The sequence below is a fragment of the Oncorhynchus masou genome, chromosome 25 (genome assembly GCF_036934945.1).
Source record: "Oncorhynchus masou masou isolate Uvic2021 chromosome 25, UVic_Omas_1.1, whole genome shotgun sequence".
In the NCBI taxonomy this organism is placed as follows: domain Eukaryota; kingdom Metazoa; phylum Chordata; class Actinopteri; order Salmoniformes; family Salmonidae; genus Oncorhynchus; species Oncorhynchus masou.
Genome location: NC_088236.1, coordinates 810,285 through 838,229, shown reverse-complemented (window position 1 = coordinate 838,229; position 27,945 = coordinate 810,285). Strand labels below are relative to the sequence as shown.

The following is a 27,945-nucleotide window of genomic DNA, read 5'->3' as shown; positions in this document are numbered from 1 at the left end:
TCAATGTGCTTACCGCCCCAATAGGTCCACTGACGATGCAATCACCATCACACTGCCCTATCCCATCTGGATAAGAGGAATACCTATGTAAGAATGCTGTTCATTGACTATAGCTCAGCCTTCAACACCATAGTACCCTCCAAGCTCATCACACTCAGGGACCTGGGTCTAAAACCCCACCCTGTGCAACTGGGTCCTGGACTTCCTGACTGGCTGCCCCCAGGTGGTGAAGGTAGGAAACACCTCCACTTCGCTGACCCTCAACACTGGTGCCCCACAAGTTTGCATGCTCAGCCCCCTCCTGTACCCCCTGTTCACCCATGACTGTGTGGCCATGCACGCCTCAAACTCAAACATCAAGTTTGCAGTAGTAGTAGGCTTGATTACAAAAACAAAGGAGCTTGGACAGGAAACAGCAGAGGAGCACCCCCCATTGACAGGACAGCAGTGGAGAGGGTAGTAAGCTTTAAGTTCCGCTGTGTACACATCACTAACGAACTGAAATGGTCAGCGTGGTGAAGAAGGCACACCTCAGGAGGTTGAAGAAATTTGCCTTGTCAGCTAAAACCTTCACAAACTTTTACAGATGCACAATTGAGAGCATCCTGTCGGGCTGTATCACAGCCTGGTACGACAAATGCACCGCTCACAACCGCAGGGGTCTCCAGAGGGTAGTGCGGTCTGCACAACGCATCACCGGGGCAAACTACCTGCCCTCCAGGACACCTACACCACCCGATGTCACAGGAAGGCCAAAAAGATAATCAAGGACAACAACCACACGAGCTACTGCCTGTTCACCCCGCTATCATCCAGAAGGCGAGGTCAGTACAGGTGCATCGAAGCTGAGACCGAGAGACTGAAAAACAGCTACTATCAAGGCCATCAGACTGTTAAATAGCCACCACCAACACAGAAAGGCTGCTGCCTACATACAGCGACTTGAAATCATTGGCCACTTTAATAATCATTACATATCTTGCACGACTCATATCATATGTATATACTGTATTGTATACTATCTACAGTATCTTAGTCTACGCCGCTCTGACATTGCTCATCCATTTATTTATATATTCTTAATTCCATTCCTTTACTTAGAATTGTGTGTATTAGGTATTTGTTGTGAAATTGTTAGATATTACTTGTTATTTAACCAGGTAGGCCAGTTGAGAACAAGTTCTTATTGACAACAGCGACCTGGCAAAATAAAGCAAAGCAGTGCGACACAAACAATAACACAGAATTACACATGGAACAAACAGTCAATAACACAATACAAATAAATAAATAACAGTGTGCACAAATGAGGTAAGACAATAAATAGGCCATAGTGGCAAAATAATTACAATATAGCAATTAAACACTGGAGTGATAGACGTGCAGAGGATGAGTGTGCAAGTAGAGATACTGGGGTACAAAGGAGCAAGATAAACAAATAAATAACAATATGGGGATGAGGGAGTTGGATGGGCTATTTACAGATGGGCTATGTACAGGTGCAGTGATCTCTGCGCTGCTCTGACAGCTGGTGCTTAAAGTTAGTGAGGGAGATATGAGTCTCCAGCTTCAGTGATTTTTGCAATTTGTTCCAGTCATTGGCAGCAGAGAACTGGAAGGAAAGGCTGCCAAAGAGGAATTGGCTTTGGGGGTAAACAGCGAAATAAACCTGCAGGAGCGTGTGCTACGGGTGGGTGCTGCTATGGTGACCAGTGAGCTGAGATAAGGCGGAGCTTAACCTAGCAAAGACTTATCGATGACCTGGAGCCAGTGGGTTTGGCAACGAATATGAAGCGAGGGCCAGCCAACAAGAGCATACAGGTCGCAGTGGTGGGTAGTATATGGGCCTTTGGTGAGAACTGATGGCACTGTAATATACTGCATCCAATTTGCTGATTAGAGTGTTGGAGGCTATTTTGTAAATTACATCGCTGAAGTCGAGCATCTGTAGGATAATCAGTTTTACGAGGGTATGTTTGGCAGCATGAGTGAAGGATGCTTTGTTGTGAAATAGGAAGCCGATTCTAGATTTAATTTTGGATTAGTTTAGTTAGTTAACACAGTGTCCAAAAAAGGGCCAGAAGTCTACAAAATGGTGTTGTCTGCATAGAGGTGGATCAGAGAATCACCAGCAGCAAGAGCGACATCATTCATGTATACAGAGAAAAGAGTCGGCCCGAGAATTGCAACATATTGCTGCACTGTAGGAACTAGAAGCGCACGCATTTCGCTACACCCGCAATAGCATCTGCTAAACATGTGTATTTGATTTGATTAAATGAGCTGGACTTGGGTCATTGACAAGTCATCAACGCAGCCTTATTATGCTGTGAACCAGGAACCCAAGTGATTTGAGTGGATCCCATCCTCCTTATTATGCTGTGAAAGGATCCAGGAACCCAAGTGATTTGAGTGGATCCCATCCTCCTTATTATGCTGTGAAAGGATCCAGGAACCCAAGTGATTTGAGTGGATCCCATCCTCTTTATTATGCTGTGAAAGGATCCAGGAACCCAAGTGATTTGAGTGGATCCCATCCTCCTTATTATGCTGTGAAAGGATCCAGGAACCCAAGTGATTTGAGTGGATCCCATCCTCCTTATAATGCTGTGAAAGGATCCAGGAACCCAAGTGATTTGAGTGGATCCCATCCTCCTTATAATGCTGTGAAAGGATCCAGGAACCCAAGTGATTTGAGTGGATCCCATCCTCCTTATTATGCCGTGAAAGGATCCAGGAACCCAAGTGATTTGAGTGGATCCCATCCTCTTTATTATGCTGTGAAAGGATCCAGGAACCCAAGTGATTTGAGTGGATCCCATCCTCCTTATTATGCTGTGAAAGGATCCAGGAACCCAAGTGATTTGAGTGGATCCCATCCTCCTTATAATGCTGTGAAAGGATCCAGGAACCCAAGTGATTTGAGTGGATCCCATCCTCCTTATTATGCTGTGAAAGGATCCAGGAACCCAAGTGATTTGAGTGGATCCCATCATCCTTATAATGCTGTGAAAGGATCCAGGAACCCAAGTGATTTGAGTGGATCCCATCCTCCTTATTATGCTGTGAAAGGATCCAGGAACCCAAGTGATTTGAGTGGATCCCATCCTCCTTATTATGCTGTGAAAGGATCCAGGAACCCAAGTGATTTGAGTGGATCCCATCCTCCTTATAATGCTGTGAAAGGATGTGATTTGAGTGGATCCCATCCTCCTTATTATGCTGTGAAAGGATCCAGGAACCCAAGTGATTTGAGTGGATCCCATCCTCCTTATTATGCTGTGAAAGGATCCAGGAACCCAAGTGATTTGAGTGGATCCCATCCTCCTTATAATGCTGTGAAAGGATCCAGGAACCCAAGTGATTTGAGTGGATCCCATCCTCCTTATTATGCTGTGAAAGGATCCAGGAACCCAAGTGATTTGAGTGGATCCCATCCTCCTTATAATGCTGTGAAAGGATCCAGGAACCCAAGTGATTTGAGTGGATCCCATCCTCCTTATAATGCTGTGAAAGGATCCAGGAACCCAAGTGATTTGAGTGGATCCCATCCTCCTTATAATGCTGTGAAAGAATCCAGGAACCCAAGTGATTTGAGTGGATCCCATCCTCTTTATAATGCTGTGAAAGGATCCAGGAACCCAAGTGATTTGAGTGGATCCCATCCTCCTTATAATGCTGTGAAAGGATCCAGGAACCCAAGTGATTTGAGTGGATCCCATCCTCCTTATTATGCTGTGAAAGGATCCAGGAACCCAAGTGATTTGAGTGGATCCCATCCTCTTTATTATGCTGTGAAAGGATCCAGGAACCCAAGTGATTTGAGTGGATCCCATCCTCCTTATTATGCTGTGAAAGGATCCAGGAACCCAAGTGATTTGAGTGGATCCCATCCTCCTTATTATGCTGTGAAAGGATCCAGGAACCCAAGTGATTTGAGTGGATCCCATCCTCCTTATTATGCTGTGAAAGGATCCAGGAACCCAAGTGATTTGAGTGGATCCCATCCTCCTTATTATGCTGTGAAAGGATCCAGGAACCCAAGTGATTTGAGTGGATCCCATCCTCCTTATTATGCTGTGAAAGGATCCAGGAACCCAAGTGATTTGAGTGGATCCCATCCTCCTTATTATGCTGTGAATCCAGGAACCCAAGTGATTTGAGTGGATCCCATCCTCCTTATTATGCTGTGAAAGGATCCAGGAACCCAAGTGATTTGAGTGGATCCCATCCTCCTTATTATGCTGTGAAAGGATCCAGGAACCCAAGTGATTTGAGTGGATCCCATCCTCTTTATTATGCTGTGAAAGGATCCAGGAACCCAAGTGATCCAGGAACATAAGTGTGAGTGGATCCCATCCTCCTTATTATGCTGTGAAAGGATCCAGGAACCCAAGTGATTTGAGTGGATCCCATCCTCCTTATAATGCTGTGAAAGGATCCAGGAACCCAAGTGATTTGAGTGGATCCCATCCTCCTTATAATGCTGTGAAAGGATCCAGGAACCCAAGTGATTTGAGTGGATCCCATCCTCCTTATTATGCTGTGAAAGGATCCAGGAACCCAAGTGATTTGAGTGGATCCCATCCTCTTTATTATGCTGTGAAAGGATCCAGGAACCCAAGTGATTTGAGTGGATCCCATCCTCCTTATTATGCTGTGAAAGGATCCAGGAACCCAAGTGATTTGAGTGGATCCCATCCTCCTTATTATGCTGTGAAAGGATCCAGGAACCCAAGTGATTTGAGTGGATCCCATCCTCCTTATTATGCTGTGAAAGGATCCAGGAACCCAAGTGATTTGAGTGGATCCCATCCTCCTTATTATGCTGTGAAAGGATCCAGGAACCCAAGTGATTTGAGTGGATCCCATCCTCCTTATTATGCTGTGAAAGGATCCAGGAACCCAAGTGATTTGAGTGGATCCCATCCTCCTTATTATGCTGTGAACCAGGAACCCAAGTGATTTGAGTGGATCCCATCCTCCTTATTATGCTGTGAAAGGATCCAGGAACCCAAGTGATTTGAGTGGATCCCATCCTCCTTATTATGCTGTGAAAGGATCCAGGAACCCAAGTGATTTGAGTGGATCCCATCCTCTTTATTATGCTGTGAAAGGATCCAGGAACCCAAGTGATTTGAGTGGATCCCATCCTCCTTATTATGCTGTGAAAGGATCCAGGAACCCAAGTGATTTGAGTGGATCCCATCCTCCTTATAATGCTGTGAAAGGATCCAGGAACCCAAGTGATTTGAGTGGATCCCATCCTCCTTATAATGCTGTGAAAGGATCCAGGAACCCAAGTGATTTGAGTGGATCCCATCCTCCTTATAATGCTGTGAAAGAATCCAGGAACCCAAGTGATTTGAGTGGATCCCATCCTCTTTATAATGCTGTGAAAGGATCCAGGAACCCAAGTGATTTGAGTGGATCCCATCCTCCTTATAATGCTGTGAAAGGATCCAGGAACCCAAGTGATTTGAGTGGATCCCATCCTCCTTATTATGCTGTGAAAGGATCCAGGAACCCAAGTGATTTGAGTGGATCCCATCCTCCTTATTATGCTGTGAAAGGATCCAGGAACCCAAGTGATTTGAGTGGATCCCATCCTCCTTATAATGCTGTGAAAGGATCCAGGAACCCAAGTGATTTGAGTGGATCCCATCCTCCTTATTATGCTGTGAAAGGATCCAGGAACCCAAGTGATTTGAGTGGATCCCATCCTCCTTATTATGCTGTGAAAGGATCCAGGAACCCAAGTGATTTGAGTGGATCCCATCCTCCTTATAATGCTGTGAAAGGATCCAGGAACCCAAGTGATTTGAGTGGATCCCATCCTCCTTATAATGCTGTGAAAGAATCCAGGAACCCAAGTGATTTGAGTGGATCCCATCCTCTTTATAATGCTGTGAAAGGATCCAGGAACCCAAGTGATTTGAGTGGATCCCATCCTCCTTATAATGCTGTGAAAGAATCCAGGAACCCAAGTGATTTGAGTGGATCCCATCCTCTTTATAATGCTGTGAAAGGATCCAGGAACCCAAGTGATTTGAGTGGATCCCATCCTCCTTATAATGCTGTGAAAGAATCCAGGAACCCAAGTGATTTGAGTGGATCCCATCCTCTTTATAATGCTGTGAAAGGATCCAGGAACCCAAGTGATTTGAGTGGATCCCATCCTCCTTATAATGCTGTGAAAGAATCCAGGAACCCAAGTGATTTGAGTGGATCCCATCCTCTTTATAATGCTGTGAAAGGATCCAGGAACCCAAGTGATTTGAGTGGATCCCATCCTCCTTATTATACTGTGAAAGGATCCAGGAACCCAAGTGATTTGAGTGGATCCCATCCTCTTTATAATGCTGTGAAAGGATCCAGGAACCCAAGTGATTTGAGTGGATCCCATCCTTATAAAATGTGTACCTTTTTCCAAAAGGTATCGAAATTGTCAACAAAAGTTTTACCCATTGAGCTGCAATAATCACGTAGCCAGTTGTGAAGAGAAAAGAATCCTGCTAAAGCGATTCAGAGAAGGGCACAGGGTCAGATGTGATGGGTATTTGAGTACAGTTCCCGCTGAGTACAGTTCCCGCTCAGCCCAGTCAAAACTGTTCGCTGCTCTGGCCCCCCAATGGTGGAACAAACTCCCTCACGACGCCAGGACAGCGGAGTCAATCACCACCTTCCGGAGACACCTGAAACCCCACCTCTTCAAGGAATACCTAGGATAGGATAAGTAATCCTTCTCACCCCCCCCCTTAATGATTTAGATGCACTATTGTAAAGTGGCTGTTCCACTGGATGTCAGAAGGTGAATTCACCAATTTGTAAGTCGCTCTGGATAAGAGCGTCTGCTAAATGACTTAAATGTAATGTAAATGTATTTTATTAGTGTCTAGCAGAGAGTCAATCAGCTCTTTGAAATCCAGTTTCAACTGTTCAGAGCTGTCATTCATAATGTCATTAAACCCCACATAGACTACAATAGAATCAATGTCCATGTCCTGGTGTAGTACATTCAGGAGCAGCTTAGGGATGTCATTTACTCGAGCTCCGGGATAGGATGTGGTTTTTGCACCAGGAACGGTCACATTTCTTACCATCGAGCTGCCCAAAATCATGGCTGGCGAGAAGGACCACTCCCACACTTCACAGGATTTGGAGAACCCTTTATGGACGAGCGAGAGGCAGGATAACCTGAGCCCGTTGCTCCCGGCGCCTGGTGCAGGCCTCTGACAGATGGAGAAGTCCCTCTCGATCCAGAGCAGGGAAAGAAGGTTGCAGACATCCACTTCAAAATCGTAAGAGTAGACACTGCGGCTGCAGACACAGGGTTACCCTAACCCTAACCCCATAGACAAAGATGCAGGAAGATCAGGCTCCAGGACGGCAAAACTATACATTGTTTGTGTCCTCTCCGGGCCTCCCGCTGGGAGTGTAGACTACCTTGCGGGAGGCCGTGGTCTTCAGCTTCCACGGCTCGTGACATTTGACCATCATTGATTGCAATGCTCCTCTTGCTGTGCTCCTTCGACTCAGCTACGAGATGGGCGAACTCCGGGAAACACGGGCCAGTCAGGTAACGACAAACGACAAGACTTCAGGAATCCATCAGGAGTCCATCAGATTGGACGGATCCAAAATGCACGAACGTCGTCCTGCCATCGGTTTAGAAAACATTCCACTCTGCGTTTTCCCCAGTTTGTTAAGTAGGCTGGCGACCTGTGTGATCAAGGAAGCCACCTCAAGCCTATAATCCTCGGCAAGCAAACAATTGCCTCATTGGAACTCAAGTGATCCTGTTTGTCCCGAAACAAAGCGTAGTAGAACAGCTCCTACAGCGTTTTGAACTGTTCGTTCATTTCTCCAAAGAGTGCTCCATTGCAAAACTCATCTGGGACTTTTATTTAACCTTTATTTTACTAGGCAAGCCAGTTAAGAACACATTTTTTATATACAATGGCTGCCTACTGCTAACAGGCTGACTACACCAAAATAAATGTTGAAATTTATGTTATTCAATTATTGCGCGTGCCAACGAGCGGCTGTGTTGCCAAGGGTTAAAATAGAAGTCAGTTCTATTTCTGACGCAGATCGCGGTGCAAGTCCTGCCTCCTACATCTCCTCATTGGTTATACCCACGTGGGTGACTGAAAGAACGAACGAACGAGGTCGGTGGAGGTAATGCACCTAATTTATGAAAGTTGCCAATCGCAATATAAAGTCCAGAGAAGAAAAAGCCTAGAAGGAGGAGAGATGACTAGAAACGTTTTGGTTGACTGTTTTATTTGTGGATTAATTGTCGGATTAGAGGACCTTGTGCATTTCAGGTAAAATTACAACTCAAAGTTTATATCCCAGGACAAATTAGCTGGCAACAGCAAGCTAGATAAATAGGACAAATTAGCTAGCAAGTGCTAGCTAAATTGCCATGAAATGTTTAATGCTTTTCAACCTGTCCCCAAAATAATGTCATTGGTTCAGAGTTTGTTTTGATATTTTAACCTGCGTGTTGTGATCGCGTTTGGTGTGGGGGGACAAAATAAATTTATGGCATACACACGCAGCCGGTTTGAGTTTTGTGTAACCCGGACGACGCTGGGCCAATTGTGCGCCGCCCTATGGTTATTCAGTCACGGCCGGTTGTGATAAAGCCTGGAATCGAACCAGGGTCTGTAGTGATGCCTTTTGCACTGAGATGCAGTGCCTTTGAACGCAGCCCCACTCTGGCGAATATTGGTTATGTTTAAATCAAAAACACCAAACCAAGTGTTTTCAGCATAGTGTTCAGCTGCGCACTCTGACGTCACTTGTGTTGTGTCGGTCACTCGTGTTGTTGGTATCCTGCAGGATCTCTGTTGGGTCCAGGCCCTGTGGATTCTAAACAGGTCACGATTAGAGGTCAGGGGTTAGAGGTCAAGGGTTACCTGTACTCTCTCTCCTGCAGTATCTCTGTGGGGTCCAGGCCATGTGGTTTCTGGATGGGCGTAACGCGGTTCTGTTTCTGTTGCAGTGTGATGACGGGCGACGGCTGCTGTCCCTGGGGCTGATGGGTATTAGAGGGGCCGGACATGGGTCCAGGAGGAGGGGCCTGGGGTGGGGCAGGTGAGGGTCTACCACTGGGGGGCGGAGCTAGAAGCTTCTGGGGGTTGCTGGGAATATCACCACCTTGGCCTGAAACAGGAAGAGCACAAATATCTGTGGTCAATCACATTACATAAATCAACCAATTAGACTATCCAAATCAAACTGAGCCAGACTAACCTTCAAACCAGGGTCTGGGTTAGGATTAACTGAGCCAGACAAAAGGGTATACATTGCACGACTTTCAAAATCGCTGAGCCTCTCACATTAAACGAGTGTCTTTCCTGTAGCAGCAGCACAACCAGGTTGACTGGGAATAGCAAGGAGTCATCAGGCCAGGCAGTCCTGAGGCATGGTCCCAGGTTAGGCTGTGCCTAGTGTGTACACCCAGGTTAAATTTAAGGCCATGGTAGGATTGGGTGATTTTACGATTGCATCATCTATCGACAATTGTTGACAACCAAATGATGGTTTAGCATATTTTAACTTAACTGCATCGCTGGAATCTAGCAGTGCACAACAGAGCACACAACAGAGCACACAGCACGGCGACATGCCAAATGGCCTTTTCTCTAATCGCCATTGCAAGATTTTTCAATGCATATGTGGTAGTTAGACTATTAACATAGTGTAAGAGAACAATTAAGATTGTAGAAAGAGTGGAAAGCAACAAATGTCATGTTTTTTCCCCTCCCCTCTCATTATTTTAATATCTTAGTTTCCCTTTAAGCTCCCTAATCCCCATTTGAATTTGAAGGTAATTTGTTGGCCTAGGCACAGCCTACTCATGATCAACAATCGAATGAATGTATAGGTGTAAAGATGTGCCATCTCAAAAAGTTTGCAAATAGCTTAAATAAAAACACAGTATAGTAAAAATGAGAGAGAATAAACAATTGTAAGATTAGAGTTTAAGTAAACTTTACTTTGACAAGTTAAACTGATAAACTAATGGCTACCCAGATTACTTGCATTGGCCCCCCAACTTTTACACTGCTGCTACTCTCTTATTATCTATGCATAAGTCACTTTAATAACTCTACCCACATGTTCAGTTGAAGTCAGAAGTTTACATACCTGAGCCAAATACATTTAAACTCCGTTTTTCACAATTCCTGACATTTAATCCTAGTAAAAATTCCCTGTCTTAAATCAGTTAGGATCATCACTTTATTTTAAGAATGTGAAATGAATAATAGTAGAGAGAATGATTTATTTCAGCCTTTCTTTCATCACATTCACAGCAGGTCAGAAGTTTGCATACACTCAATTAGTATTTGGTAGCATTGCCTTTAAATTGTTTAACTTGGGTCAAACGTTTCAGTTGGCCTTCCACAAGATTCCCACAATAAGTTGGGTGAATTTTGAACCATTCCTCCTGGTGTAACTGAGTCAGTTTTGTAGGCCTCCTTACTCGCACACGCTTTTTCAGTTCAAATTTTCTATAGGATGGAGGTCAGGAAGTTGTGTCCACTCCAATATCTTGACTTTGTTGTCCATTTTGCCACAACTTTGGAAGTATGCTTGGGGTCATTGTCCATTTGGAAAACCCATTTGCGACCAAGCTTTAACTTCCTGACTGATGTTTTGAGATGTTACCCCCACAACATGATGCTGCCACCCCCAAGCTTCACAGTCGGGATGGTTTTCTTTGGCTCACAAGCCTCCCCTTTCTCCTCCTAACATAACGATGGTCATTATGGCCAAACAGTTTTATTTTTGTTTCATCAGACCAGAGGATATTTCTCCAAAAAGTACAATCTTTGTCCCCATGTGCAGTTGCAAACCGTAGTCTGTCGAGATAAGACTTGTTTTACTGTGGATATAGATACTTTTGTACCCGTTTCCTCCAGCATCTTCACAAGGTAATTTGTTGTTGTTCTGGGATTGATTTGCAATTTCCCACCAAAGTATGTAAGTCTCTAGGAGACAGAACGCGTCTCCTTCCTGAGCGGTATGACGGCTGCGTGGTCCCATGGTGTTTAGACTTGCGTACTATTGTTTGTACAGATGGACGTGGTACCTTCAGGCGTTTGGAAATTGCTCCAAAGGTTGAAGCAGACGTGGAGGTCTACAATTTTTTTTTCTGAAGACTTGGCTGATTTCTTTTGAGTTTTCCCATGATGTCAAGCAAAAAGGCACTGAGTTTGAAGGTAGGCCTTGAAATACATCCACAGGGACCACTCCAAGTGACTCAAATATTGTCAATTAGCCTATCAGAAGCTTCTAAAGCCATTACATAATTTTCTGGAATTTTCCAAGCTGTTTAAAGGCAGTCAACTTAGTGTATGTAAACTTTTGACCCACTGGAATTTTGCTACAGTGAATTATAAGTGAAATAATCTGTCTGTTAATTGTTAGAGAAATGACTTGTGTCATGCACAACGTACTTGCCAAAACTATAGTTTGGCAACAATACATTTGTGGAGTGGTTGAAAAACGAGTTTTAATAACTTCAACCTAAGTGTATTTAAACTTCTGACTTCAACTGTATATATTACCTCAATTACCTTGACTAACCGGTGCCCCCGCACACTGACTCTGTACCGGTACCCCCTGTATATAGCCTCCACACTGACTCTGTACCAGTACCCCCTGTATAAAGCCTCCACACTGACTCTGTACCGGTACACCCTGTATATAGCCTCCACACTGACTCTGTACCGGTTACACCCTGTATATAGCCTCCACACTAACTCTGTACCGGTGACCCCTGTATATAGCCTCCACACTGACTCTGTACTGGTACCCCCTGTATATAGCCTCCACATTGACTCTGTACAGGTACCCCCTGTATAAAGCCTCCACACTGACTCTGTTCCTGGTACACCCTGTATATAGCCTCCACACTGACTCTGTACTGGTACCCCCTGTATATAGCCTCCACACTGACTCTGTACCGGTACACCCTGTATATAGTCTCCACACTGACTCTGTACCGGTACCCCCTGTATATAGCCTCCACACTGACTCTGTACCGGTACCCCCTGTATATAGCCTCCACACTGACTCTGTACCGGTACCCTCTGTATATAGCCTCCACATTGACTCTGTACCAGTACACCCTGTATATAGGCTCCACATTGACTCTGTACCGTAACACCCTGTATATAGCCTCCACATTGACTCTGTACCGGTAACCCCTGTATATAGCCTCCACACTGACTCTGTACTGGTACCCCCTGTATATAGCCTCCACATTGACTCTGTACAGGTACCCCCTGTATATAGCCTCCACATTGACTCTGTGCCGGTACCCCCTGTATATAGCCTCCACATTGACTCTGTACCGGTACCCCCTCTATATAGCCTCCACATTGACTCTGTACCGGTACCCCCTGTATATAGCCTCCACATTGACTCTGTACAGTAAAACCCTGTATATAGCCTCCACATTGACTCTGTACCGTAATACCCTGTATATAGCCTCCACATTGACTCGGTACCGTAATACCCTGTATATAGCCTCCACATTGACTCTGTACCGTAATACCCTGTATATAGCCTCCACATTGACTCTGTACCGTAACACCCTGTATATAGCCTCCACATTGACTCTGTACCGTAACACCCTGTATATAGTCCCCACATTGACTCTGTACCGTAACACCCTGTATATAGTCCCCACATTGACTCTGTACCGTAACACCCTGTATATAGCCTCCACATTGACTCTGTACCGTAACACCCTGTATATAGCGTCACTTGGTATTTTACTGCTGCTCTTTAATTATTGTTACTCTATTTCTTATTTTTTCTCTGTATTTTGGTATCTTAAAACTGCATTGTTGGTTAAGGGCTTGTAAGTAAGCATTTCACTGTAAGGTATTACCTGTATTCGGGGCATGTGACAACTACAATTTTATTTGATTAAGAGCTCAGAGACAGGATTGTGTCGAGGCACAGATCTGGAGATGGGTACCAAAAAATGTCTGCAACATTAACGGTCCCCAAGAAAAGAGTGGCTCAATCATTCTTCAATGGATGAAGTTGGGAACCACCAAGACTGTTCCTAGAGCTGGCCATCCGGCTAAACTGAGCAATCGGGGGAGAAGGGCCTTGGTCAGAAAGGTGACCAAGAACCCAATGGTCACTCTGACAGAGCTCCAGAGTTTCTCTGTGGAGATGGGAGAACCTTCCAGAAGGACAACCATCTCTGCAGCACTCCACCAATCAAGCCTTTATGGTAGAGTGGCCAGATGGAAGCCACTCCTCAGTAAAAGGCACATCACATCCCACTTGGATTTTGCCTAATGGCACCTATGTCGACTCTCAGACCACGAGGAACAAGATCATGTGGTCTGATGAAACCAAGTTTGAGCTCTTTGGCCTGAATGCAAAGGACCACGTCTGGAGGAAACCTGGCACCACCCCTACGGTGAAGCATGGTGGTGGCAGCATTATGTTGTGGGGATGTTTTTCAGCGGCAGGGACTGGGAGTCTAGTCAGGATAGAGGGAAAGATGAACGGAGCAAAGTACAGTGAGATCCTTGATGAAAATCCTCTCCAGAGTGCTCAGGACCTCAGACTGGAGTGAAGGTTCACCTTACAACAGGACAACGACCCTAAGCACACAGCCAAGAGAAAGCAGGAGTGGCTTCGGGACAAGTCTCTGAATGTCCTTGTGTGGCCCAGACTTGATCCCGATTTAACATCTCTGGATAGACCTGAAAATAGCTGTGCAGTGACACTTCCCATCCAACCTGACAGAGCTTGAGAGGATCTGCAGAGAAGAATGGGAGAAACTCCCCAAATACAGGTATGCCAAGCTTGTAGCGTCACACCCAAGAAGATTCGAGGGTGTAATCACTGCCAAAGGTGCTTCAACAAAGTACTGAGTAAAACGTCTGAATACTTACGTAAATGTCATATTTCGTTTTTTAATTGTATTTGTTTTTTGCTTTGTCATTATAGGGTTTTGTGTGTAGATTGATGAGGGAATCAAACTATTTAATACATTTTAGAATAAGGCTGGAACGTAGCAAAATGTGGAAAAAGTGAAGGGGTCTGAATACTTAGCGAATGCACTGTAAGTAATGTGTGACATGTTTGATAGTGTATGTGATGTAAACAGATAAGTCTACTTTCTTGGGGGCCTGAATATTGACTGGTATTCAAGCTGTCCACTCAAGAGGAAGCTTCCAACTGTAACCAGTGCCTGTAATCTGGTTCAGGTTATTAATCAACCTAACAGGGTGTTTACAAACTATACAGGAACAAGATAATCCACATGTATTGATCACATTTTTACTAATACTGACTGCAGAACCCATTGGATGCTGTGATCACAAAATAGTGGCTATATCCAGGAAAGACAAAGTTCCAACAGCTGGGCCTAAAATAGTGTATAAGAGATCATACAACAGATTTTGTTGTGACTCTGCAGATGATGTTAAAAATATTTGCTGGTTTGATGTGATTAATGAGGAGCATCCAGACGCTGCACTTGAAATCATTTATTACGTTTCTTCTTCCAATTATGGATAAACATGTACCTGTTAAGAAACTGACTGTTAGAACTGTTAAGGCTCCATTGATGAGGAATTGAGTCAGACTAACCTTCAGGCCAGGGTTTGGGTCCGTGTGTCTGATTTTGTCCTGGCATAGTGATGGTGGGACCAGGGCCTGACTGAGGGCCAGACATAGAGGACATACCTGACAACACAACACAGTTAAATAATGAGCATAACTGGCAACACAACAGTTAAATAATGGGTATAACTTGCAACTCAGAGTTTGACAATGTCATTGTGTCAACACCTGGTACCACTTGTAAAAACAGTTAAGATGATGGATGACAAGTAAATAGATTCCAAGGCCCAATACAAAATCGACCAGACACTTAGATCATCGACCAATCCCCTAGATCGTCGACCAATCCCCTAGATCGTCGACCAGTCCCCTAGATCGTCGACCAGTCCCCTAGATCGTCGACCAGTCCCCTAGATCGTCGACCAGTCCCCTAGATCGTCGACCAGTCCCCTCGATCGTCGACCAGTCCCCTCGATCGTCGACCAGTCCCCTCGATCGTCGACCAGTCCCCTAGATCGTCGACCAGTCCCCTAGATCGTCGACCAGTCCCCTAGATCGTCGACCAGTCCCCTAGATCGTCGACCAGTCCCCTCGATCGTCGACCAGTCCCCTCGATCGTCGACCAGTCCCTCGATCGTCGACCAGTCCCCTAGATCGTCGACCAGTCCCCTAGATCCCCAGTCCCCTCGATCGTCGACCAGTCCCCTAGATCGTCGACCAGTCCCCTAGATCGTCGACCAGTCCCCTAGATCGTCGACCAGTCCCCTAGATCGTCGACCAGTCCCCTAGATCGTCGACCAGTCCCCTAGATCGTCGACCAGTCCCCTAGATCGTCGACCAGTCCCCTCGATCGTCGACCAGTCCCCTAGATCCTACGCCCTATGCACTTGTGATGGATCCTCATAATCACCCCAAACAATGTTTTCCACTAGCGCAACAGCAGATTACGGACTAATATTCAATCGGCAACTTTTTCCACTTAAAATAACTAGGCTGCTCTTCAGGCACCGGTCAGTCACAAAGCGAGCGATGACAGGGAAACTGCTGGTTTGACAGTCTTCTGTTGTCCGCCTCCCAGGAACCTGTGGGCAGTGTGGTTGGTTAATTTCTTTACACAGCGGAAAGGGAGAGCATGATGCTCCTTCACTGTCTCTGTGAGTGAGTTTCAGGGCTCAACAGTGTGACCATTTTACTCACATTTGTGCCTAAAAACAGATCTGTGTGAAATGAAAAGTTAATTATGAGCATGTGCGAGTTGTGATTTATAGCAACAAAAAAATCCTGCAGGAGCTATTTTGATGATTAGGCCTGGCTCGCAGTCGGCATCCAATTCATCCCAAAGGTGTTTGATGGGGTTGAGGTCAGAGCTCTGTGCAGGACAGTCAAGTTCTTCCACACCAATCTCGACAAACCATTTCTGTATGGGCATCGCTTTGGGCACAGGGGCATTGTCATGCTGAAACAGAAAGAGTCTTCCCCAAACTGTTGCCACAAAGTTGGAAGCACAGAATTGTCCAGAATGTCATTGTATGCTGTAGCGTTAAGATTTCCCTTCACTGGAATTAAGGGGCCCGAACCATGACAAAACAGACCCAGACCATTATTCCTCCTCCACCAGACTTTACAGCTGGCACTATGCATTGGGACAGGTAGTGTTCTCCTAATGACGGTGCCACGTTGAAAGTCACTGAGCTTTTTAGTAAGGTCATTCTACTGCAGATGTTTGTCTATGGAGATTGCATGGCTGGGTGCTCGATTGTATAGACCTATCAGCAATGGGTGTGGCTGAAATAGCAGAACCGACTAATTTAAAGGTGTGTCCACATACGTTTTATATACACCACCGGTCAAACGTTTTAGAACACCAAGGGTTTTTCAAGGGTTTTTCTTTATTTTTACTATTTTCTACATTGTAGAATAATAGTGAAGACATCAAAAACTATGAAATAACACATGGAATAATTTAGTGATCAAAAGGGCCCAGAAGTGGTCTTAGGTGAACTTCCCCTTTAAGATTATATTCTGCCAACTATGTGAATCCAACCTGTATTTTCACTACTGGGCTGCATTCTCCTGGGTCAGATCTTTAAAAGTCTGGGGTACATTTGTGTACCTGTTTGGGGTTGTTTGGGTACCTGTTTTGAGTAATTTGGGGTTGTCTGGTATACCTGTTTGGAGTACCTGTTTGGGGTTGTTTGGGTACCTGGTTGGAGTACTTTGGGGTTGTCTGGTGTACCTGTTGGGAGTACTTTGGGGTTGTTTGGGTACCTGGTTGGAGTACTTTGGGGTTGTCTGGGTACCTGTTGGGAGTACTTTGGGGTTGTCTGGGTAACTGTTTGGGTACCTGTTTGGGGTGCTTTGGGGTTGTTTGGGTACCTGTTTGGAGTACCTGTTTGGGGTGCTTTGGGGTTGTTTGAGTAACTGTTTGGGGTTGTTTGAGTACCTGTTTGGGGTTGTTTGAGTACCTGTTTGGGGAGCTTTGGGGTTGTTTGAGTACCTGTTTGGGGAGCTTTGGGGTTGTTTGGGTACCTGTTTAGGTACCTGTTTGGAGTACCTGTTTGGGGAGCTTTGGGGTTGTTTGAGTACCTGTTTGGGAAGCTTTGGGGTTGTTTGGGTACCTGTTTGAGGTTGTGTTGGCTACTTTGGGGTACCTGTTTGGTGTTGTTTAGGGTTGTTTGAGGTGATTAGTAGGACCCCTTGTGATGATCTGAGTGGATTTGATTAGCCTAAGCAATATGGTGAAACTTCCACCTAGCCTGTCAAGAGGTCAAGGTGGAGCTGTTGCTATATTACTAACACCTGTCAATACCTCTCAGATCTCCACAAGGGCATAGGGTCTAGGGCTCCATTTGGAATTGGCCCTAAGTGTCACCTACCAGGAGGCCTGCTGTAGGGGCTGCCAGTGCTCGGCTGCTGCTGCTGCTGTTGTTGCTGCATGGTGGGCAGACTCCTCTTGCCCTGGACCGCCAGCTGGAGGTTTTCAGGAAGCGGTTGGCCCCGCCCAAGAATCTTATAGGCCAGGATCTGGGCCCGGAGTTGCTGTAATTGGACAGGGCTGAAGGAGGAGCAGCCACGACCAAGAGGCCCCTGTGGACCCATGGCTGACTGGGGGTCCATCTGGGGTATCATGGAGCCCGACGGGACAGGGGACATCTGAGGGGGCATGGGAGGCGTAGGGCCGCCCCTGGATAGGGGGCTGGAAGCGTGCTCTGGGACACCCAGGGGGGAGGGTTGTGGGGGCATGTAGCCTACAGGAGAGATAACAGTATGTTGATTATACATCAGGTATGTGTGTTATAGATTATACATCAGGTATGTGTGTTATACATCAGGTATGTGTGTTATACATCAGGTATGTGTTTTATAGATTATACATCAGGTATGTGTGTTATACATCAGGTATGTGTGTTATACATCAGGTATGTGTGTTATACATCAGGTATGTGTGTTATAGATTATACATCAGGTATGTGTGTTATACATCAGGTATGTGTTTTGTACTGTAGATTATACATCAGGTATGTGTTTTATACTGTAGATTATACATCAGGTATGTGTTTTATACATCAGGTATGTGTTTTGTACTGTAGATTAAACATCAGGTATGTGTTTTATACATCAGGTATGTGTTTTGTACTGTAGATTATACATCAGGTATGTGTTTTGTACTGTAGATTATACATCAGGTATGTGTGTTATACATCAGGTATGTGTTTTGTACTGTAGATTATACATCAAGTATGTGTTTTATACATCAGGTATGTGTTTTATACTGTAGATTATACATCAGGTATGTGTGTTATACATCAGGTATGTGTTTTATACTGTAGATTATACATCAGGTATGTGTTTTATACTGTAGATTATACATCAGGTATGTGTTTTATACATCAGGTATGTGTTTTGTACTGTAGATTATACATCAGGTATGTGTTTTGTACTGTAGATTATACATCAGGTATGTGTGTTATACATCAGGTATGTGTTTTGTACTGTAGATTATACATCAGGTATGTGTTTTATACTGTAGATTATACATCAGGTGTGTTTTGTACTGTGATTATACATCAGGTATGTGTTTTATACATCAGGTATGTGTTTTATACTGTAGATTATACATCAGGTATGTGTGTTATACATCAAGTATGTGTGTTATACATCAGGTATGTGTTTTGTACTGTAGAGTATACATCAGGTATGTGTTTTATACATCAGGTATGTGTTTTGTACTGTAGATTATACATCAGGTATGTGTGTTATACATCAGGTATGTGTTTTGTACTGTAGATTATACATCAGGTATGTGTTTTGTACTATAGATTATACATAGGATTATACATCAGGTATGTGTTTTGTACTGTAGATTATACATCAGGTATGTGTTTTATACATCAGGTATGTGTTTTGTACTGTAGATTATACATCAGGTATGTGTTTTATACTGTAGATTATACATCAGGTATGTGTTTTGTACTTAGATTATACATCAGGTATGTGTTTTGTACTGTAGATTATACATCAGGTATGTGTTATTTATGTGTTTTGTACTGTAGAGTATACATCAGGTATGTGTTTTATACTGTAGATTATACATCAGGTATGTGTTTTATACTGTAGATTATACATCAGGTATGTGTGTTATACATCAGGTATGTGTGTTATACATCAGGTATGTGTTTTGTACTGTAGAGTATACATCAGGTATGTGTTTTATACATCAGGTATGTGTTTTGTACTGTAGAGTATACATCAGGTATGTGTTTTGTACTGTAGATTATACATCAGGTATGTGTGTTATACATCAGGTATGTGTTTTGTACTGTAGATTATACATCAGGTATGTGTTTTGTACTGTAGATTATACATCAGGTATGTGTTTTGTACTGTAGATTATACATCAGGTATGTGTTTTGTACTGTAGATTATACATCAGTTATGTGTGTTATACATCAGGTATGTGTTTTGTACTGTAGATTATACATCAGGTATGTGTTTTGTACTGTAGATTATACATCAGGTATGTGTTTTATACATCAGGTATGTGTTTTGTACTGTAGAGTATACATCAGGTATGTGTTTTATACTGTAGATTATACATCAGGTATGTGTTTTATACTTAGATTATAGATCAGGCTAAATATGTGTTATACATCATGGTATGATGTGTTATGAGGCACATCAGGTATGTGTTTTGTACTGATAGAGTATACATCAGGTATGTGTTTTATACATCAGGTATGTGTTTTGTACTGACATAAAGAGTAAATACATGGAGCAGAACAGGCATGCTGTTTTGTACTGTAGATTATAACATCATGTCAATGTGTGTTATATCATCAGGTATGATGTTTTGTACTGTTAGATTATACATCAGGTATGTGTTTTGTAGAACAGACTTTGGGAAGATTATACATCAGGCCATGTGTTTTGTTACTGTAGATTATACATCAGGTATGTGTCTTTTTGTACTGTAAAATTAAACACACAGTTATCACGGCACAACGCAGACTGTATACACACAGGAACACACCCACACATTATAATATGTGTTTTGTACTGTAGATTAAATCAGGTAATGTGTTTTGTACTTTGAGGATTATAAATCAGGTATTTATGTTTTAAACCATATAAATGTCCATGGTTATTTTGTTACTGTAGATTTATCACATCAGGTATGTGTGTTATACATCAGGTATGTGTTTTGTACTGTAGAGTATACATCAGGTATGTGTGCTATATGTGTGTTAAACATTAGACCTCAGATATGTGAGCTAAATATGAGAAAATATAAATAAGGACGTGGATCAATGTGTTGGTGATAGTAAATGAGGCAACAGAGCAAATAGAGGAGACTAAACTGCTTAGTGTAACACTGGACTGTAAACTGTCAAAACATATTGATGCAATGGTAGCTAAAATAGGGAGAAGTCTGTCTGTAATAAAGTGCTGCTCTGCTTTCTTGACATCACAATCACTAACTGGGCTCCTGACCACCACCCCTCAACTAACTGGGCTTAAACAACTGGGTCCTATAGGCCTTAACTGGGCTCCATCACACCTCAACTAACTGGGCCCAGGGACATAAAGATAAACATAGGTAAATTAACTGGGTTGACCACCAGAACTAAGGGCAGCACAGCTGACCCTTAAATGTACACAGAGGGCTAATATCAATAACTAATGGGCATGTCAAACTGGGCTCCTGACTCAAACTGGGTCCTGAGATTGACTGCATCATAACTGGGCTTTGACCACCACCCCTCAATTGATGGGTTGACCAAACACTCAAAACTGGGCTCTGTTCAAACGGCTAACACACTCAGACACCAGATGTCTCTTCACAGTCCCCAAGTCCAGAACAGACTTTGGGAAGCACACAGTACTACACAGAGCCATGACTACATAGAAATCTCTTCCACATCAGTTACCCAAGATAGCAGTAAAATCAGTACTACACAGAGCCATGACTACATGGAACTGTCTTCCACATAAAATAATCCAAGCTAGCAGTAAAATCTAAAAAACAAACCCACAGATAAAACAACACCTCTAACTGGGCTCCTGCACCAACTCAACTAACTGGGTGACTACACACAACTAACTGGGCTCCTGACACCACCCCTCAACTAACTGGGCTCCTGACACCACACTAACTGGGCTCCTGACACACACACACACTGGCACTGAACACATCCCCTAACATTATACCATAATTGTACACTAACTGGGCTCCTGACCACCACCCCTCAACTAACTGGGTGGTAAATCATTGGATCTGAATAATTGTATTCAATACAACTCAACCTTTGAGGACTACAACCATATAAATACAATGTAATTTATGCCTATTACTAAACCATTATAAACTTCCTGTCCATGGTTATTTTGTTCACTGCTTACTGTCAATTTCTCACTGTCACCCTACGTTCACACATTGATTTCATACAGAAAAAGGCAACGAGGGCCATGTGAATAATTGTTAGGCTACTCATTGAGAATTCACCGGTGGCACCTTGTGTGACCATAAGTTTGTGTGAGACCGGGCACAGTAAAATCATTTGGTTGCAAAAGTTACTGGTCTGCCATACACCTTAGAAGGCCATTCATCACACCTAACTGGGCTCCCTGACTACCACCCCTCAACTAACTGGGCCAGATACCCTTAACCCTACAGATATAATTGGCTGACAGGATTAACCCCTCGACTAACCCTACCACCCCTCTCCTAACTGGGCTCCTGTCAAACCCTACCACCCCTCCCCTAACCCTGCCTAATATAACCTCCAAACAATAGCTTCAAGGGAATAATTAGATCAAATCACATTTTATTTACAGTGAAATGCTTACATACAAGCCCTTAACCAACAATGAAGTTAAAAATTAACTGGGCTCCTGACCACCACCCCTCAACTAACTGGCCTCCCGATCACCCCTCCCCTAACTCTACCACCCCTCCCCTAACTGGGCTCCTGACCACCACCCCTCAACTAACTGGGCTCCCGACCACCACCCCTCAACTAACCTCCCTAACTGGGATCCCCTAACTGGGCTCCTGACCCCCTCCCCTAACTGGGCTAACCTGACCACCACCCCTCCCCTAACTGGGCTCCTGACCACCACCCCTCAACTAACTGGGCTCCTGACTACCACCCCTCCCCTAACTGGGCTCCTGACTACCACCCCTCAACTAACTGGGCTCCAGACTACCACCCCTCCCCTAACTGGGCTCCTGACTACCACCCCTCAACTAACTGGGCTCCTGACTACCACCCCTCAACTAACTGGGCTCCTGACTACCACCACTCCCCTAACCCTACCACCCCTCCCCTAACTGGGCTCCTGACCACCACCCCTCCCCTAACTGGGCTCCTGACTACCACCCCTCCCCTAGCCCTACCACCCCCCTCCTAACTGGGCTCCTGAATACCACCCCTCCCCTAACCCTACCACCCCTCCCCTAACCCTACCACCCCTCTCCTAACTGGGCTCCTGACTACCACCCCTCCCCTAACCCTACCACCCCTCCCCTAACTGGGCTCCTGACTACCACCCCTCACCTAAACCTACCACCCCTCCCCTAACTGGGCTCCTGACTACCACCTCCCCTAACTGGGCTCCCGACTCCCCTCAACCTGACTACCACCCCTCCCCTAACTGGGCTCCTGACTACCACCCCTCCCTAACTGGGCTCCAGACTACCACCCCTCCCCTAACTGGGCCCCGACCACCACCCCTCCCAACTGGGCTCCTGACTACCACCCCTCCTAACTGGGCTCCTAACCCTACCACCCCTCCCCTAACTGGGCTCCTGACTACCACCCCTCCCCTAACTGGGCTCCTGACTACCACACCTCCCCTAACCCTACCACCCCTCCCCTAACTGGGCTCCTGACTACCACCCCTCCCCTAACCCGACCACCCCTCCCCTAACTGGGCTCCTGACTACCACACCTCCCCTAACCCGAACACCCCTCCCCTAACTGGGCTCCTGAATACCACCCCTCCCCTAACCCTACTACCCCTCCCCTCCCCTAACCCTACCACCCTCCCCTAACTGGGCTCCTGACTACCACCCCTCCCCTAACCCTACCACCCCTCCCCTAACCCTACCACCCTCCCCTAACTGGGCTCCTGACTACCACCTCCCCCCTCTCCCAACTGGGCTCCTGACTACCACCCCTCCCCTAACTGGGCTGGGCTCCTGACTACCACCCCTCCCCTAACCCTACCACCCTCCCCAACTGGGCTCCTGACTACCACCCCTCCCCTAACCCTACCACCCCTCCCCTAACCCTACCACCCTCCCCTAACCCTACCACCCCTCTCCCAACTGGGCTCCTGACTACCACCCCTCCCCTAACTGGGCTCCTGACTACCACCCCTCCCCTAACCCTACTACCCCTCACTCAACTGGGCTCCTGACTACCACCCCTCCCCTAACCCTACCACCCTAACCCTAACACCCCTCACCTAACCGTACCACCCCTAACCCTACCACCCATCCCCTAACCCTACCGCCCCTCCCCTAACCCTACTGCCCCTCACCTAACCCTACTACCCCTCACCTAACCCTAACTGGGCTCCCGACTACCACCCCTCCCCCAACTGGGCTCCTGACTACCACCCCTCCCATAACCCTACCACCACTCCCCTAACCCTACCACCCCTCCTCTAACCCTACCGCCCCTCCCCTAACCCTAACACCCCTCCCCTAACTGGGCTCCCGACTACCACCCCTCCCCACTCCCGAGTGGGGCAGCGGTCTAAGGCACTGCATCGCAGAGCTAGAGGTGTCACACATGAACCCTCAATGTAATTATACATATTCTGTTTTACAGAAAGTGAATAGATCCATTGGTAACGACAAAGTCACACGTTGTATAAGATTACTTCCCAAGGAAAGTCTAATTTCTTTGACTCCTTGACTTTAGCTCAGCTTCTGAATGTCATAGAGACAAACCAAAGACACGCATCAAAGTCAGGTATTCCTCTGACATTTTACAGCTTTTTTCTAAACTAAAGCAATGCAGATTTATGCATTTTTTTTATTGGTATAAAAAAAAAAATGCAACTTGTTTAAAAAAAATTATATATATATATATACACCGGTTTGAGTGTGTCAAGAACTGCCACGCTGCTGGGTTTTTCACTCTCAACAGTTTCCTTTGTGTATCAAGAATGGTCCACCACCCAAATGACATCCAGCAAACTTGACAACTGTGGGAAGCATTGGAGTCAACATGGGTCAGCATCCATATGAAATGCTTTCGACACCTTGTAGAACAAATTGATGCTGTTCTGAGGGCAAAAGGGGGTACAACTCCATATTAGGAAGGTGTTCCTAATGCTTTGTACACTCAGTGTATATAGCTTTCTACATTACTGTATTTGCTGTGCTGTGTTTTGTCGCTGTGTTACCTTGGTTGATGTGCTGGTCCAGAGGGCTCTGTGAAGGGCCCATTCCGCTGTGTAGTGCCCTCATCCCAACTCCCTTCATCTGGCCATAGTTTGTCTCATCTCCCATCCCCTTCTCATCAACGCCCTCCATCGGCTGGAAACACATTCACATCAACCTGGGATACTGTGGCTCGCCTTTAGTGAAGTGCATAGCGCACATATCATACAATTACATATAGTCATTCAATAGGATATCTGTGGCATATTTTATATACTGTATCATACAGCAACTTCAGCACTGTTGTAGTGTTGAGGATTACCTGGTGCATGGGGAGCATGGTGTCCTGAAGGTAGTCCCCAGCCCCCTGCCCCTGTAGACTGGGGGGTCCGCTGGGGGGTCCGGAGCTAGGGGAGGGGCCTGGTCCTGGGGACCGGCCTGGGCACGGAGAGGGACCCGGGTGGGGCTGGGACATACCACCCGCATGCTCCGTAGGGGTGGACATCTACTGATCTACTGGCTGGCTGGCTGACTGTACTACACCGGAGAGGAGGCAGTTTAGTCATTACATTTATTTCATCATTTTGTTGTTATTGATTTGTTTATTATTGATAGCCACATATAAATGTTTTTTACTTTCTGTAAGTCAGCTTGATATTTCAGACACTAATCATTATTGGTAATTGTGAATAGACATCAAATAATAGGCTATACATCAAAATAGGTCACTACACATCATAGGATGAGTATTTCTAATGAAATAAATGTGATTTTTTTAGATGATACGACTAAACAGTGTGGAGCAATTCCACAGTAACAGAATGATGCTTTAACTCAGATTTTTCACTTCAAATGTATGTCAAACAATTGCAACGTTAAACAAGCCATACAACTCTATGCACAAGGATTACATTTAACAATTTCCACTGTTAAAAGTAGTGCCATCATCCTGTTTCCAAATGGAGCAAATGTAACTCAAAGTCTGTTCAAGCGTTGAACAACATTTTAGGGAAACGAGTAGTTCAGTACAAACCGTAACACAACATAGCAAACGTTTCATTGAAGTGAACTGACCCCATGTAGTAGTTTGGGGTCAGACCAAGCCCCCAGCGGTGTTCAAGTAAATGTGTTTTTGGAAAATGTGCACTGGAAATTGTTAAAAGTAGTCCTTGTGCATACACTGGTATAGTTTGTTTAACTTTGAAATCATTGGTTTTGTTTACATCATTCTGTTATCGTGGAATGTCCCTGTGATAAAAAAAACGGGTAGAACACAGGGTTTGAAACAGCCGAAGCAGAGTTGCGGAGCGTCTACATTTGCATAAAAATGGCCTGATTTAACCCAACACGCCTCCTCCCAGCTGACTGACCTGTCAACACGTGCATATGCGAAGTGTTTCATTAAGATCAAGGGAAGGTGTAGTTAGATAAATATTTTTATTTAATTTACTGTAGCTACGCATATTACCCGCATAACTGGATTATCGAATGTGTGAGCTTTAATGGCGCATAGTTTCGTCAATTTCAACCAAAATTGCTTTGTTTAGTAGCTTAGTGAAGCAAACCAGAGTACGCATACGTCTAAGTCACCTAAACAACGTAGAGGCTTTACACAAGACAATACAAAGGGCGAAGATAACGGTTTGGGATGTTTTTTATCACATGCTGAAAACGAGGACGGTGGAGCTGAGCTGTCATTTCCTGACCAAAAATGTAATCTGAAAGCAGGCCTCAACTTTTGCAGGTCTGTCAACGCTGTTGCAAAGTAGCTATTTATTTCATAAACATTTGTCATCTCAACTCGCTAAAAAAAGGCGTCTATGTTAATACGCGGACGCATGAAATGATGGCAAAGCATTTACGTTCTTGCTAAAAATGGATCAAATCGTGTACAGATGTTGGGGGACGAGCAGCGCTGATTGGATCACTCCTTCCCTGAACGACCGTTTCTCTGCTCAACTTCTAATATGGTGGCCGTTGCTATCAACCAAAATATACCGTCAGGGACGGGAAATAAAAGTTGACATGTGAAATGTGATCACGCAGAATAAATGACATTTATTAGGATTTACTAAGCTGTTTTTTTTACCCCCCCCAACTCATGATATAAAAAACGGATAATTCAACAGAACGAATAGTGGCTAACGGTAGTTAACAGTAGCTAGCTAAGTTAGCTAGCTAGCAAAAGCATGCCACCAACTTCAAATCAAATGTACTGTAACCTACTACTAACAAGCTAGCTAGCAACGTAACGGCCAATAAACATTCGGTATAACTATTTGCCAAATACAGTAAACTTGAACTCTATTTACCTTACGGTAGACTAAACGGAATTCAGTCTAAAATATATATATATATATATTTCTGCTTTAAAATATGACTGCCATCTGTACGGTCCCTCCCTCTCTGTTTTTTTTGACGTCTCAAGTTCAGGCTCTTTTGATTTGCCGAGACCGCATGAAAATGCCACCAAACTGTAAAATGATTGGTTAAAGAATACATCAGTTATTACTTTCTCCGTTCTAAGGCGGGACTAATGTTCAGAAATCACTGAGAAAAAAGTGTCTTCGTGCGTGTGGAAAACTCGTTATTACAGTGCCCTGACAAAGTTTCCAATGTAATGTTACAAAACATGCCAAATAAATACATCGAAATTAAATTGAAAACGTGCTCCTCTCGAACCACGTCATTCACTATTCACACAGGCTGTGTAGGTTTGTCTATTCCTTGACTTTCCCGAAGGAGCTGTGCTGTGTGCATGTACCATTGCAAAAACCACTGATAATTATATGTAAGTCTAGACATATTTCTGTTGTTGTTTCTTGTTGTAAAACTACATATCCCAACATTCAAATATTTGATTAAATAGGAAATTAATGTGATTATGTGGCAAATGGTGAACATGCCAGAACAGCATTATAGTATGCCTACTGTGATTATCTGGTCAAGTGTTTAGTTTTCGTTAATATAAACAAAACATCTGATAGAATATCTAGAGCCAGGAGTTTTTCCTAACCACATAACCTGATGAGGGTTAACTCCTGGGTAGATAGGCCTGCTATAGAGTGACGGTCTGTAGACCTGATGAGGGTTAACTCCTGGGTAGATAGGCCTGCTATAGAGTGACGGTCTGTAGACCTGATGAGGGTTAACTCCAGGATAGATAGGCCTGCTATAGAGTGACGGTCTGTAGACCTGATGAGGGTTAACTCCTGGATAGATAGGCCTGCTATAGAGTGACGGTCTGTAGACCTGATGAGGGTTAACTCCTGGATAGATAGGCCTGCTATAGAGTGACGGTCTGTAGACCTGATGAGGGTTAACTCCAGGATAGATAGGCCTGCTATAGAGTGACGGTCTGTAGACCTGATGAGGGTTAACTCCTGGGTAGATAGGCCTGCTATAGAGTGGTGGTCTGTAGACCTGATGAGGGT

General features: G+C 44.7%; 1 protein-coding gene across 1 annotated transcript in view; it reads right to left on the bottom strand.

Moving 5' to 3' along the window:
* The window catches only part of smarca2 (SWI/SNF related, matrix associated, actin dependent regulator of chromatin, subfamily a, member 2), a 70,617-nt gene extending 43,696 nt beyond the window's left edge, over positions 1–26,921 (bottom strand). The window contains exons 1-6 of the mRNA XM_064937940.1: positions 26,824–26,921; positions 24,834–25,048; positions 24,535–24,667; positions 17,493–17,864; positions 14,644–14,739; positions 8,928–9,174 (exon numbers count right to left, since the gene is read on the bottom strand). Coding sequence (XP_064794012.1) covers positions 8,928–9,174; positions 14,644–14,739; positions 17,493–17,864; positions 24,535–24,667; positions 24,834–25,016 — 1,031 coding nt within the window. The 5' untranslated portion in view covers positions 25,017–25,048; positions 26,824–26,921. The remainder of the gene's footprint in view (positions 1–8,927; positions 9,175–14,643; positions 14,740–17,492; positions 17,865–24,534; positions 24,668–24,833; positions 25,049–26,823) is intronic.
* Positions 26,922–27,945: the final 1,024 nt, after the last annotated feature.